Below are 15,538 nucleotides of genomic sequence, written 5' to 3'. Positions count from 1 at the left end.
CTTTCATTTTTCCTTTGTAAAGGAAGGTATTGAAACAATTAGTTGGCAGTCTCGGGTTAGTTTTCTCACGGTAAATTTGGAAAATGGAGTGAATGTAGCCTCGGTCAGCAGAATTTGGGCTTGTATAACTCAACTTCTCCAAAGACGTGTTTGTAACATTTTTACATTGTTCCCTTTCATAATGTGCAGTCTGCCTTAGAGTCTTCTTAGAGTCTATTTATTCAAAGACTGTAGGTTTACTTGGAGTTTATGTTTCTGGTGTCGAGTTCAGAGGTATAGTGCCTCAGCAGGCCGGTTATTACATCACTGTGCTTGGCATAGATAATAAGACCCATTGTAACTGTCTTAATTTTTTTTTTATTAATTTTCCTAAACTAACTTGAATGGTATGGTGTTTTTTTACATAATTATGGCACAAGTGAAAGGCTTGGAGGAAAAGTACAACCACTATGGTATCAAAGCAGAATAAATATTTGCAGAAAAATTCTGCCATAACTTAATATTTTGCATATGAGCCCCTGTACAAAATCTGAGTTATTCCTGGGGCTTGGTCCAAAAGAACATGTCTGTGGCCCGACCCTGGAAGGCCAGAGATGATGACGGATCAGAAAAAGGTCAGTTTGAGTTGCAGTGCCAAAAATAATGACAGAAGGGACCAAAAAGGCAGAATAACAGTGCAACCAGAGTTCTGAAAGGGAATGTGCCTTTGCCGCATGGCTGTCGAGATCGTACCCCATGTGGCTTTCTTCATACTCCCAACACCAGGACTGGTGTTTAGCTGCTTCATGTGTTGGCAATTTTCCCCAGCCATCCATGTGAGCATTTTATAATCCAGCCCCACGAGTGCTTAGATGTCTGCGAGCTGAGGGCCTGTAGTAACTAAAGCTTGCTAATTTTATTTATCTTACTCCTCTGTGAAGCACACGGGCCATGGAACATAAAGGGAAGCCAGGCAAGGGTAAACTCTGGTCCTTTGGTTGGTGGTGTTTATCTGCAAGATGATTGTAGAAACCTTTTGTGGAGAATGGAGGTTGCAGACTAGCACCTGTGGGCTCAACCCCGTGCCTCTCTGATTGTTACCGGCTGCCTTCATTCACCTCCTCTCCCCTGGTCAGATCCTTGTTCCCGGGCCTCCAGCCTTCTAGCTGTGTCAAAGCCACACTAACACCTACACTCTCACCACCTACTCCCACCCCCTGGCAAAGGCCCAGTTGCCACAGTGGCTCTCCTTCCAGGGTGATTTCAGTCATTTGACGGCCTACTGGTGAGATGAAGGGCCGGGGTTTGTCCCGGGGGATGGAGGACTCCCGTCCGAGCTCCAGGCTGGGAGAGGGGGCCGTGGTGACAGACGCTGGGCACGGTAGGAGTGGGGCAGGAGAAGGGGAGGGTAAGTGTTGGAGCCGCAGTCCCTACACTCCAAACAACCGATAGGCCACGAAGGATCCAAATGGCGGCCACCATGACGAGTGGACAGTGGTCTGCATTGTGTGAAATTGCGGGGCATGGGAAGAGCCGGCGAGTTGAAGGTCAAAGACGTAGTGTCTCCGCGCTTACATTATATAACTTCTCTGACTCTTCACTTTTTTGCGTCTGTGAAATGAGTTACGCCAATAAATACTCTTCTACCTTCACCATAAATCAGCAACACTCATTCAACTCAACAAGAAGGACGAATATTTGTGAGGGAGGGAAACCGTGTGCCCGCCCCCGCAAGAACTCTACGGAATGAGAAGAAAGGACTTACTGAAGTAGGTTGCCTTTACTTTGGGGAAGGAGGAATATACTCAAGTGATACAAAGAATCAAACTAGGACATTCTGGTAATCAAGTGTCAACAGATTGTGTCTCCTCTCTGTGCGTTAAGATTTCTGAAAAGGGGCAGGCCAACCTCACATAGCTTTAGCAGTAATCCAAGTTCGGTAATTAATCGTAAAGTGTTCCTAGCGAAGGACAGTCACAATTTTGCCTGGCACTGGTCCTGGCTCTTGCTTAGAATTTGTGCTCTGTGCGTGTATATGAAAATTGGTCCAATGAAAATGTTTTTTATATATTCCTCTCCTATTGCCTTGATAGAGCCTTTACGCACAAATGTGGCTGATTTGGACATCCCTTTGGAAAGCCACGGACAAAAGATGACTCTTTTCCCACCTCTTGATCCCTTGCCAGCTCCCATAGCAATTCTTGAATGTATGGTTTCGAGGGTAACACAAGCCATCTCCAATAGCCTTCCCTTATGGGGACCTGCTTTCTGGCTCCCCAAGAGTTTTCTTGCATGTCTGGAACTATTTCCCAGAGAAACGGGATAACTTGCCCAATAAATGCCACCTCCCCCCACCCCGCCTCACCGCCACGCACAAGTAGATGTCTGACATCAACAGTCTGGGATCCCAAAGCTATGTTTTGTTCCTGTTACCCAGCTTCAGTGACTACGAACCATCTCTGGCAAGTTTGCCCTGTATCTCTTTACCTGGTGCTGTCCCTCCCCGAGCTGGGAAAACAGAATTTGAGTTTTCAGACCTCAGAAGCTCTTCTGGACTAAATAGAATTCAGCCATTCAGCAGGGGGATGGAGGTTCCTTTGAATGTTCCTCAAGGCGGTTCTGCAGCATTTGCTACAACTGTAATTCATCATGTGTGTAGTTAATTAACTTCTGTCTTTCCTGCTGAACTGTACGTGCCTTGAGGGCTGGGGCTGATGACTGGATGCTGCTTCCAAAGCCAACTCCTTGCTGTCACCTGCTAGCCCTTGTAACTCTTCCCGCCTGACCTCCTCCTTGAATGATGGGGTTTGGGGGATGATGGTGGGGTTCAGAGCTGATGGCCAAAGAAAAGAATTCTTGAAGACATCTTTAGCGCAAAAAGATGATTTTATCAAAGCACAGAGATAGGACCCGTGGGCAGGAAGAGCTGCACAGGGGTTGTGACGGGTAACTGATGATATACCTTCAGGTTGGGAGGGGGTTAGGGATAAAGTAAGTCTCTAAGGTATTTTGGAAGCAAGGTTTTCAGGACCTTAAGGGGGTACCTATTGTTAGGAAAACATCATTTATTACTGTTTAGTAAAACTTCAGTCAGGAGACCCTTCAGATGTATATCAGGGGGCCATAAGCCTAGAGTGTGATTACCGACATATATCTTAGGGGAGGTGGGTAGAGATAAAGGAAATTTCCAAAGGAATTTTTTTAAAATATTTTTTAACGTTTATTATTGAGAGACAGAGAGACACAGAATGTGAGCAGGGGAGGGGGAGAGAGAGGGGGAGACACAGAATCGGAAACAGGCTCCGGGCTCCGAGCCGTCAGCCCAGAGCCCGACGCGGGGCTCGAACCCACGGACCGCGAGATCGTGACCTGAGCCGAGGTCGGCCGCGCAACCGACTGCGCCACCCAGGCGCCCCTCCAAAGGAACTCTTATGTGTCTAAGGAGACTCACAGGATCCCGGGGGGTCGGGATGCCGGTAAGCCAAGATTCCCTTTTGCCGGAGCAAAGTGTCCTCATCGAGGCGGCTGAGCTCCTAGAGGGAGGTCACGCTGCCGGTTTCAAGGACTTGTCACTGGGCTGTAGGCAGTCAGGGAATTTAAGTTTTCATTTGCCTTTGTTTCCCACATAACCTGAGAGCTTTACCCCCTTACACTGAAACCCCCTTACATCTTCATAAGGGTGATGTTAGGGCTCCAGGAAATGGACTATAGGTTTCTAGAGATTAGTCTGTTGGTAAGGTTGCCTTTTTCTTGCAGTTAACTAAGTTTTCTGTAAACCGAAGGAGACTCCTGTCCTGCATGACTGGGATCTCTATCAGTCAGCCATTTGCTTTTGTCCTTTCCCCTGTTCTTGGGCAGCCGGGAGTGTCTGAGGAATATCACACATATCCCGCTTGGGAGGAAGGGGTGAGGTGCTAGCTTATACTTTGCCCTCAGCGTGCCTTATGCTCCCTCATCACTTGTGCCTTCCTCCTGCCACATCCTCCAGCACACCAGGGTTCTGCTGCCTCGGGGCCTTTGAACATGCTCTTTCCTTGGCCTGCAAGGCCATTCCGGAGACCCCACACGGCACTGCATCATTCCCTGGCCTGCTATACTTTTTCTCCTTAGCAGTTATCACCATCTAACACCTTGTACGTTTTGCATATTTACTGGTTTGGGTGTCTCCCCCACTATGATGTTAGTTCCAAGATGGTAAGGACTTTTGTCTGTTGAATGTTGTGTCCTTAGCATCTGGAATAGCGCTAGAACATAGTAGCCCCTTTATAAATAATAGGACACATGAATGAATAAATGACGATCTTTCTAAGCTAAGGCACCCATCAGCCGGCTCAGATGAGTGTTGAGTGCAAGATCTATGAGAGGTCATGAGAATTGCTACCTTCTCCCCAAATGAGGCCCCCCGCGAGATACCCCAACACAACAGGGGTACCTTGGGCACCTGCAACCTCAACAGGACAGATCAATGCGTATGTGCTCAACTGGCCGAACTGGCAGTAATGTCCCTTAGACTTGTGAATGCTGGCCAAAGGCTTGGATTCAGTAATGACTCCGATGCTCTAAAACCCTACCATATACATTTTGGAAGTTTATTTCAAAAAATACATTTTTTTTTTTTTTTTTAGCACATCCAGTCTTTTTGGAGTAAAAGCTTATTTTCCCATGGAATTCTTTATGCTCAGCACTCTGTGTATTAAGCAGTAAACTAGGGTTCTTAGGAATATATCTTGGTACTGGAAATAATGGGAAGCTTCCTTTCTTGTTTTCTGTGTCTATAGATCCTTCCAGGGGGCTTTTAATGTTGTGGTGGTGTTTCAGTAGGTCCAGAAGCCCTGCTCCCCTCCTTCCAATAACTAATTTTCTGAGTTTCAAACAAATTTAGAAACTAAAAAACAACTAAGTCCAGAACGGAAAAAAGAAAAGCTAAAATTAGGCTCTTAAGCAAAAAGCTAGATGGCTTCCAGAAAGTGGGGGGAGGGGAGTCTCATCGTAATGGGGGAGGGGAAGAAGAATTTCAGATGTTGGAATGGGGGGCGCTGCAGTTTCTGATTTGAGAGTGGATGCACTTAGAAAGCTTCACACATTCCACGTATATTAAGATATTTCCATATTTTTAGATTCTCCATTCTTTGAGAAATTAAAATTTGTAATAGGTAAGCATCAAGATAGTAATAGCAATAGCATAATTTTTCATCAAAATAAAAACATACAGAGCATATTTCCCCAAATATTTCTGCAATTATGTAGAAGCTCATACAAAGACTTACAGATATTTACCTGTAAGTCTTATATATACCTTACCGATACAAAGTTCGTGCAGTAAGGTATTTTTCTATTGTTAAGTGAAATGAACAATTCGCAAAACATATTTTACAGGGACATGTTAATGATTTCTTTCTCTTCCTGGGGGTGCTAATGAGGCCCTTTAAAAAAAACGCTCCTGATGTTTGCCTCTGTTTCCATTAAAATCACTCTACAAAAAACCCTCCTGATGAAGAATGAAGATTTCCTTGTTGCCACCACACTGGAGTTGATCAGATCTCTGTGAAGCGAGTTTAGTGGCTGCAGGTAGAAGCTTGGAGCTGTTGACACTCAGAGCTAACCAAGATATTGAACAGCAGTTCAGAAGAGGGCCTCAGCCCTGGGAACAAAAAGACCTGGATAGAGCTGGCGGGAGAAAACAAATACAGGATGTGGGGGGACAATAGCCACAGTGGAGTCATTAACAGTCATTGGAAGATAACTGACTTCTCCATGGTCATGGAGATTTACAACTGCTTGCATTTAAGAAAAGCCTCTTAACGCCCAGCCTTTGGAAGGAATTCTTCCCGCCCCTAGAGTTAACTAACTTTAAGTGAGCTTTGATTCCTTGAATTAAATCCTTTATAAGGTAGCCTTTTCCCTTGTACTCACTCACCTTCAACCTCCTGTTTTCTCCCCAAAGAGAAAAATCCTCCACCGTGGCATTCAGGCTTTGGGGTCTTTCTGGTTTGGTTTTGTTTTTGTTTTTGTTTTGGGTGGGGGGGGGGTACGGTTTTTGGTTTTGCTTTTTTTGTTTGTTTTGTACACTCACCGTGCACCCTAAAAGAGTTGTTTACCAACAACACAGAAAAAATGTATTTCTGGCTAGATAAATGGCAGAAATGTCCACTCATGATTTCGTCACTCTTTAAACCCGGGATGAGTACAGGGTTGAAAAAACACTACTATCATTCATCTTCTGAAATATGATTGAATTAATAACTCTGAGAAGTCCCCAAACATGTATTCCAGGAATGACCTGTTTTTTAAATGTTAAATTCACAGTCCACATGTGAGGCCTCCTGGACTTGCTTTTCCTCTTTCTTATCTGAGGTTATGGACCTCGGGAGAGCAGAGGAGGGTTACAAGGTCAAAGTCTTTTCCTCCTTGGAACTTGCTGCTTGCTGGGAGAGGGTTGCCTGGAAAATAGATGCTTTGGAGAAGGGGTTGGGGGGTCACGATTTTAATTCTGTTAAGCAACAGCTGGTTTGAGTTTCTTTCCACTTCTATCTCCTGCCCCCTTCCTCACAAATCCGTGGAGAGAAAAGAATTTGTTCAGAAGGGACCCACAACATAAAAATACACCTTGTCTTACTGTGGCACTTGATGTATGTCATCATTGTTCCAAACTGAATGTCAAGCACTATAGGGACAGGCTAGATTTTATCAAGTTAAATAGGAAATACAACCAGAGCTTTAATCAGAAGAACCTTTTAAAATACAGGATACATGCCTGGAGATCTTTTAATAATATTTTTAAACTAACACTTTTAATGACAAGAAGTATAATAAAGGCCTCTGGGGTATTTGGAGCCTGACTGCAAAGAATCGTAACTGAAATATTAAAGCATTGCCCGCCGTGGGTGACTTGTTTCTGGAGGGGAGACCTTGTTGTCGGCCTCCAAATTCGTACGCCTTCCTTTGGCAACAAATGTTTATTGAGTGTCTGCTTTTCACTGGACTGTGCTAGGGACTGGGGATGTAGCCATAAGATGTAGGGGTTCGTGGATGCAGACAGGTGCATGAACATCAACTCAGTCTAGTGGAGCTTTAGCTCAAAATCACAGCCTCCTATTCTAAACAGTTTACACGCGGTTTGGGCTTTAAACATCAGGTCTGTTCAAATAACATTATTCTATAATAAATTAATAAATCCAACACTTATATAATAATAAAACAGTAAAAAAAAATGCAAACTACCACATGGTTTGATTGTTTTTATTTGGGTTTTTAAGTCTCCCATGCTTTCTTCCTCCTACGCACACACTCATGCACACACACATACATACACAAACACACACACACACACACACACACAGAATAAAACTCACATCTCTCAAATCAATGGTAAACCAGTACCAGATTTTTTCGTCTGGGCTCCTCAGTGCACTGGCCTCAGGCTCTGTTGGTGTGTGGCTCAACAGCAATCAGAGGTCATAATTTCATTGGCAGTTAGCATCAGGTTTAATTTTTCTAGCATGTTACATTTACCGACATGTCTGGTTTCAGTTATGCTCAGGCACTGACTGAATCAGCTTTGAGCAGCATGATGTCTTCAGGTACCGGAGGTTTATGGAACACACATGCTAATTGTTTTCAATCCCTTTCCTTTCTAAACACAAGAATATATTTTCTGAAGCTGAATAACAGTAGTCCTTAATGGCATTGCTCATTTTTTTATGTCAAGAGAGGGCCTGGAGTAGGTAAAAATATCAGCTTTTCACAAGACTGACACCTACTGATTGACATTGTTGAGAGACGGACCAATTAAAGTTGTGGGGTCTTTTTAAACATCTGTGTGTGGTTTTTCAAAAAAAAAAAAAAGGTGCTTCTCGAAAATGAACACATATCATTTTTAATTGCATTTTAGGAATGTGACCAGGTTCATATAGATGATGTGTCTTCAGATGATAACGGGCAAGACCTGAGGTGAGCATGTTGAAATGTGAAGTGATTTTCTCCATTTTACAGTTTAATTGCTAGGCTAATTAAGATGAACTTTCTGTCTGGTTAACTTTGGGCTTTTCTTGCATCTAAATAGCACATATAACTTTGGAACAGATGGCTTTCCTGCTGCAGCAACCAGTGCTAACTTGTGCTTGGCAACTGGTGTGCGGGGTGGTGTAGACTGGATGAGAAAGTTGGCTTTCCGCTACAGACGAGTAAAAGAGATCTACAATACCTACAAAAATAATGTTGGAGGCAAGTAGCTATCACCAATATCTTACTGGATTATTAAGCTAGTCTGGCTAAAATTCTCAAAGTACGACTCACTTTCACATCACACTTTTTGGGATGTAATAGCTTTTTTGGAGCAGTTTCATCTAACCGGGTGATTATCGTGCTGTGATTTAGTGACAGGAATATTATCCTTCGATGGGGTAGATGTTTGTGTTAGTTCTCATCTTTTGATTGTGCTTCAGAATGACATTAGCATACAAGGGAATATGTTGACTTCATGAAAAGTTTAGGGGTGGTGACGTTTTGCAGCATGGCTAAATCTACATGCTCTAAAGATGACATCCGGAATCTCTTGCCTGTTCTTTCCTTAGGAGTTATTCTAGGTCAGTCCCTCCCAAAAGGTGGCATAGGTGACCACTGATAGATCCACGTTTCTATTCTATGAGCTTAGCACCTCTGTTGGGTGGAAATAGATCTTTCCCAATAGGTACGGCAAAGGTTCCCAGACTCACTTGCACTGGCCAAGCCATGGTCATACACCTACCCTGGGAGCCAGAGGGGGGTTGGCTCTGCCCAAACTCCATGGTTAGAGGAATGGTGTGAGCAGACTCCTCAAAAAGAGATGACTTCTATAACCAGGGCAGTGCGAGCCAGAAATGCAAAATCAGTAGGTGTTCCCTACAGTGCTAAACAAGTAGGGAACCAATGGAGGCTCATGTGTGAAAAATTACTTCACATACTACAAAGCCTCAAGAAGATATTAGGAGTTGTATTAAATGTTGAGTATTTATAACGCTGAATAGGAACTTTGGTAAGGAGGGAATTCGTGTGCTCTTAAATCCACAGGTCTGCTTGGTCCCACCAAGAGGGAAGCCTGGCTGCAGCTGAGGGCTGAGATTGAAGCCCTGACGGACTCCTGGTTGACACTGGCCCTGAAAGCACTCACGCTCATTCACTCCCGGTAGGCTGCTGTCCCCCAGTCACCCCGTGGTGCTTTTGCTGGAAAACAGCCTTTGCTCGTGTTTGTCCATTTTGGAAATTCATTTTCAACAGTCTTTTTTTTTCTTCCTTTCTTTTTTTTTCTTTTCTTTTCTTTTTTTTTTTTTTTACTTTCTGTTCTCATAGGACGAATTGTGTGAATATTTTAGTAACAACTACTCAGCTTATCCCAGCATTGGCGAAAGTCCTGCTATATGGATTAGGAATTGTATTTCCAATAGAAAATATTTACAGTGCAACAAAAATAGGTGAGCTGCTTTTGTTTTGTTTTACAATCAACTCTTCTCCTTCAGGCTAGCAAAAATGAAAGGCAATATTTGAGACTTTTTCATAGTACTAGATGTCAAAAAACCAGAAGAATTTAATTTTATTATGTCAGAACTGGCATTAGACATCAAGAGAAATAAAAACCATAACTCATGCAGCTTCATTCAAGACGTTTTACTTTACTGACTAACATTAAGACCTATGCCTTTTACACCTGGGTGGCTCAGTGTTAGGCATCCGACTTTGGCTCAGGCCATGATCTTGTGGTTCCTGAGTTCGAGTCCCGCGTCCGGCTCTGTGCTGACCGCTCAGAGCCTGGAGCTTGCTTTGCATTCTGTGTCTCTGTCTCTCTCTGCCCCTCCCCCACTCATGCTCTCTCTTTTTCTGTCTCTCTCAAAAATAAGCATTTAAAAAGACCTACGCCTTTTATCTATAGTCAATTTAGCATCAATTCTAGGTTATTATCTTATTTTCCTTTTTAGCTGACATCAACAAAAATATCTAATATGCTAAAACAAATAGTAGTATAGAGATACACAAAGTAGAAATGAAACAACTCTAATAATATCTTTCTTTAAACTGTTATCACTAGAACTATTTTTTTTTTGCTTTATTTTAATTCAACATGTATAAACAGTTGGGTTCCCATTTTTGTTATGGGGATACTGAAAAAAAATTAAGTTCTTGAAAGAAGGAATCATAATTGGGAAAGAAGAGTAATGTGACATTTCATGAGAATAGAAACCAAAGCAGAATAAAAGTGAGATAAAAAGAAGACATGACTTCTGTTCTTACAGAATTCACCATCTAGCAGGGGAAGCAGACATCTAAATAACTGTAATAGGACAAAGCGGTATGTAAATGAGCCTTTATCACATATTTAGTAGATGGCCAGAGCTGTTCTAAGCATTTTCCACATTAAAATCAAACTTTGCAACCTTTCCATTTTACAAATGAGGAAACGAAATCTCAGAGACTTAATTGTCCAAGTTGATAGCCAGTAAAGACAAGAGTCAGACTAGGTCTGATTCCAGGGTCCAGACTCCTTTCCATACCCTATGGAGTTCAACCACTAAATGCCTGAATTTCCACTTGAATGAAGAAACATTTACTCCCACCCAAGAGGAGGAAGAGGGCAAGTGTCCGTGAAAATTAAAAGGAAGAAATGGCATTTGAGCTGGATATAGAAGGCTAAACTAAGAGTTTTGTAGGCAGATGTGCTAGTGAGAGGAAATAGAGACATTGAAGTGTGTTCCCTGCTGAGGGACTTGTCCAGTAGTCCTGGGTCCTGGGAAGCTGATTCTGGAAACGTAGACTTAGGTCTAGTCCTAGGTGGCCTTGTTTACCACCGTAATGAGATGTTATTTTAGTGAGTTCTGGGATGGAGGATGAGGATCCTAGTAGGTGAGAAGAAGGTTTTTGTAGCTGCTCAACTCTATCTAAAGAAAAAAGAGTAAAAATGGAATCTCATTTTCCATCTGACTACACTTTTATACTTCCTGTACTTTTCCTTACTAGCATTTACTAAATTATTGTTAAAGAATTACTTTGATAATTGTTCATAGTCGGATCTTTCCTAGAAGAGTGTAGTATCTTGATAACTAAACCTGTTGCTCACCATTGTAGCTATGGTGCCCAGCACATAGTAGGTACTCAATAAATGCTTGTTGAACAAAATGAATAATAAACAGTTGTTTATTCTGAAGAAGGCTGACACAGAGGTTCCTTTTAAACACCAGGGTCAGTAAGGACACTGTTAACTGATGGGGGGAAATCAGGTTTGATAGTAAAGATAAGAGTTTGATCTTATCCACGTTGAGTATGAAGAGCCTGTGGGATATTCAGATAGCCTTGTCAAATGGAAATAGCTGGAGGTGGAGAATGACTGATGCCTCCTGCTAGAAAATACTTATAAAGACAAAGGAATGAATCAAATAGAACTCCTCGTAGCCCAGTGTAACCTAAATGTTTGATTGTTTGCATGTCCATAAAAATAACAGTTTACATTAAGTCAGGTGTTTATGTTCTCCATAACAATAAAGAGGAATCATACCGTGTTTTGTAAACAGTGGTCCATGGTAAACGTTTACCAGCACAGGAAAGAACGATTTCCAAAGAAGCCTATAGAACAGAAGGGATAGTACTTAACCTCCCACAAGGAAAGAACAAGTAGTTTATTACCTGTCATGCACATTGAACTCCATTCCCAAATAATTTAAATAATTTGAAAATATTAGGATGACAGAAAATTATAATAGCAAGTACATATTAAGTATTTTTAAATGGACATTTTGTTTGTGATCTTGAACTTTAATTTTTATCAATACAAAATAAAAAAATTAGAATTAAAAAGTGGTGGCAGAAATTACCTCAACCTTAGAGGTAGAATTGCTTTTCTGGGGTATTTTTAACAAAGTAGAGATTGAAACTCTTGTAGTTTTGCTAATTTTGCCATCAAAAGAGATACAATTTGGGAGTCGATGCAGAAAACCCAGGAGTTTTCCTTGTAGGCAAATGGCAGTCATTGGAGGAGAGGACTGCTATCTCATTTTAGCAGAGCTGTGACGTTCTTTCAGACAAAATGGATTCATCAAAATAAGAAACTCCATGTAGGAGCTCCAGTTAACTTCTAAAAGTCAGCTTCGGTTTCTTAGTCTTTATTATGGAAGACGTCTATATGACCCAGAATTCACAGCGAAGCCTAGAGGAGACAGGGTACAGGCGAGAAATTTTTTTGTCCGATACAGCTTTACCTTGAAATAACATTGAGTTTAATTACCTTCCTTTTCCCATGAAAAGGAAACTTGGCAAAAACACATAAACATTTCCCTCTAAGGAGGAAAAAAGTTTCATGACATCTAAGTTTTGGGTTGTATATTTTTGCAGTGAAAGCTACACTTTGTATTTGTTTCTCAAAGTGATTTAATATTTCACAGTTTAGTGGGCAACCAAAGAAGCATTGAAATTACATCCTTTGAATAAAGCTGGCCCGATTTCGTTCTGTCAGATGCAAACCAGAGATTTTAGTGCAAAATACAAATATAAAGCAGACATTTGTTTAAGCAAACAAGCAATTTGTTCGTGAGTATATCTGATCCTTATTTGAAAGAGATGCGGGCCTGCTCAGCCATTTACATTTGAAAACTATAAACTGTCCCATTGTCCATGAAAATGACCTTATTGGCAGCCTGGGACTTGGAACACCAGTTTCTTCTCTAAGCAGCAACAATGGATGCATTAACTGCAAGGATGTGCCTTCAGAGAGCCCAAATGAAGTCTTGACATGGGAAAGATAATAGATAGATAAAGGTATTCTGTTACCTTTATCCCGCTTTTCTTCCAGGAAAGTGCTTTATTGGACATTAGATGCCTGGGTAGGGTGGGCATGATCTCTGTAGTGCCCCAAATTACCTGACATTTGTTTCAGAAACAGTTTTACCAGAATATTTCAAGTAAACACATTAGGCTTGGCGAGGGGAGGATGGAGTTGGGAATCCCAACTTGAAAATGAAGGAACAAATGAATTCCACTGTTTGATTTCTCTTACTATAACAAAACCAGTCTCAGGGTGGTAGTTGTTTTTTGTTGTTGTTGTTTTCTTGGTTTTTTTTCTTTTTTTTCATCCTTCTTAATAGACGTTGGATAAGACATTATTTTCCGAGTTTAGTATATCATGAAACATTTTTTAAATCCAGTTCGAATATGTTGCCAGAATCAAATGCCTTTGTCAAGTCTTGGCTCATAGGAAAAAAAGTACTGCTGTAAAACAGTATTTTCTCCCAAATATACCGTGATCGACTAGACCCTACTTTTTAATAAATGAGTTCTTAAGAAAAAAAATATCAAAAAATGACCATTTCCAAAGGACAGAACACCACATGGATAATTTACGGTTTCTGGTTTACTGTGCTGTTCCCCATTCTACCCAAATGGCATCCAAAAGCACTCTTTTCCAGTTTGTGCAAGTAGGATAGAGTGGAATCAGGAGCATAAAGGAAGATTTTGTGTAAAAAGTTGAAGCACTATCGTGCTGAGTTACCCCAACTTTCCATTTTTTATAATCTATTTTTGTTCATCAGGCAAGGAAAGCTGTTTTGAGAGGATAATTCAAAGGTTTGGAAGAAAAGTGGTGTACGTTGTTATAGGAGATGGTGTGGAAGAAGAACAAGGGGCAAAAAAGGTGAGTGTTCATCGATGGGGTTTTTACACCATTTAATTTTTTAGTCCTCAAACTGCTCATTCCTGGATCACTTAAACACGTTCAGTGTCTCTGAAACAAATTACAAATGTGTTCAGAACTGTAAGCAGTGAAAAAGGACAGTAGAATTAAATAAGTATGATCTTTTTGAAGAGTGCCCTGTACAAACTCAAAGGTCATGGATGGTTGGTCTTCATAGAACATAGACTTTTAAGCAGAAAGGAAGGTTTAGTGCTGTAGCCGTCACCCGAGATGACGCACTTGTGGTGTCCATGTGAGCATATCCTGTTTGGCCGTGGTGGCAGACATTGCCAAGTGATTAAAATCTGCCTGAGCCTGGATCCAGCCTAAGAACCTTCCAGATATTACTTCAGAAAGCCTCTACCGGTTCGTCGGAGCTGGCTTGCCAAACCATTTGCTGTCCTAGAGTACAGTGTCTTCCTTTTATCACAAGGTGAGCACCTCACCTCCGTTGGGACACTTGGAGAAGAGGAGAGGGGTGGGTCCCTCGACTCCCAGTTTGTGCATCATACGTCTTTCTATCCTTCTGCATCCCTGCAAGTGTAATTCTGCCGTTTCCCTTAGCAAAAGCTTTCCCGTTAATGTCTTTCATTGCATTTCAAAGAGAGGGGAGGAAGAGGGGACCACATTTCTTCACTCAGGGACCACTCAGGGTCTTTAGTCTAGTACAGCCCACCTGTGCAATCTTCCTCACCCCAGCACGTGACATTGCGGCCCCTTCAGCCATGCCTAGCTCTTCCTCCGGGCTTTTGCCTCTGCTTGGAATGATCTTTTCCCCAGTGCCCTACTATTGCTGTCTTAATCGTTTTTCAAAATCCAGTTCGTGTACCACCATTTCTATTCCCCTTGTTTGTAAGAGCTTAATTATAGTAGTTCTCACTCACACTGTAATTGGAAAAGCTGTTGTAAATAGCTTGGATTCTAGAGCAGACAGCCTGCCTTTGAGTTACAGCTCCACTGCTTACCAGTTTTCTGACTTTGAGAATTATGTACCCCTCCTCTTTTTCTTTCCCTTTCTATAAATGGCAATCATAACAGCATCTAGCTCCTTTGGCTGTTTTAAGGATTAGATTTAGTCAAGACGTGAAAGCCGTAAGACAGCCTGATACGTATAAAGTGTGCAACAGAAGGTAGCATTGTCAGTAAGTAGTTATGGATATGCCTGTTGCAGCAGTAAAATGGGAGCTCAAGAGGTAGGGATCTTATTCTGCTTAGCCTGTTGCTTGAGAATTTGTCTTCAGAACTTTTTTTTACAACTCTCTACATCTTGACGCATAGTCTCTAAATATTTTTTTTTAATGGAAGAGATTTAAATTAAATTGAAGAATATATTTAATTATTTTACAAGGTTAACCAATGCAACTGTTTCCCCTTCCTTTCCCCCACACACTCACTGATAGACATCACTACATAATTCCACAACGGATGCAACAATTCATCTCTTCTGAAGTATTCCAGTATGCAGTGGAAGCGATGCAGAAAGTCACCAGCATATAGACGCAGCATTCAGCATGACGCATGGCCAGCCTTCTTATAGAGTCTGAAGATGATTTAATTCACCTTCAGTGCCTCTGAATTCTAACAAAACCGTAGAAAGTGACCCGAATTCTGTAAATGATGGCTTATTTCAGTTACACCCATTGATGCACAGTTGTGTGCCCAGGATTACGCACCCCCCGAGTGGGATTGGTGCGGATGGAAACCCACACACAATTCAGATCCAATAGAGGTTTGCCGAGCTGCACGTGCAATGTAACGGTTGGTTCTGACATTCCAGGTTCACCGGTGGGCAACCACCATGATGGTTACGTACATCTGTCGGCCCTTCAGGCTGTTTTCATAAAAGGAAATTTTCCCCAGACTAAATTAGAA

The 15,538-nt window shown here is 41.9% G+C and overlaps 1 protein-coding gene across 10 annotated transcripts in view; it reads left to right on the top strand.

Annotated features, from left to right (window-relative positions):
• The window catches only part of EYA1 (EYA transcriptional coactivator and phosphatase 1), a 163,692-nt gene that overhangs the window by 131,507 nt on the left and 16,647 nt on the right, over positions 1 to 15,538 (top strand). For 9 of the 10 annotated variants that reach the window (XM_047073760.1, XM_047073759.1, XM_047073755.1 and 6 more), the window contains 5 exons: positions 7,871 to 7,929; positions 8,042 to 8,202; positions 9,028 to 9,142; positions 9,307 to 9,428; positions 13,527 to 13,627. In XM_047073760.1, the coding sequence (XP_046929716.1) occupies positions 7,871 to 7,929; positions 8,042 to 8,202; positions 9,028 to 9,142; positions 9,307 to 9,428; positions 13,527 to 13,627 (558 nt within the window). The remainder of the gene's footprint in view (positions 1 to 7,870; positions 7,930 to 8,041; positions 8,203 to 9,027; positions 9,143 to 9,306; positions 9,429 to 13,526; positions 13,628 to 15,538) is intronic. The other variant, XM_047073757.1, reaches the window with a different exon arrangement.

Source organism: Lynx rufus, unplaced genomic scaffold (genome assembly GCF_022079265.1).
Source record: "Lynx rufus isolate CCGP_SWC_20201006 ecotype Redwood Valley unplaced genomic scaffold, mLynRuf1.p SCAF_12, whole genome shotgun sequence".
Taxonomy (NCBI): domain Eukaryota; kingdom Metazoa; phylum Chordata; class Mammalia; order Carnivora; family Felidae; genus Lynx; species Lynx rufus.
Note: the sequence above shows the minus strand (reverse complement) of the source record. Positions and strands in the feature narration are given on the sequence as shown.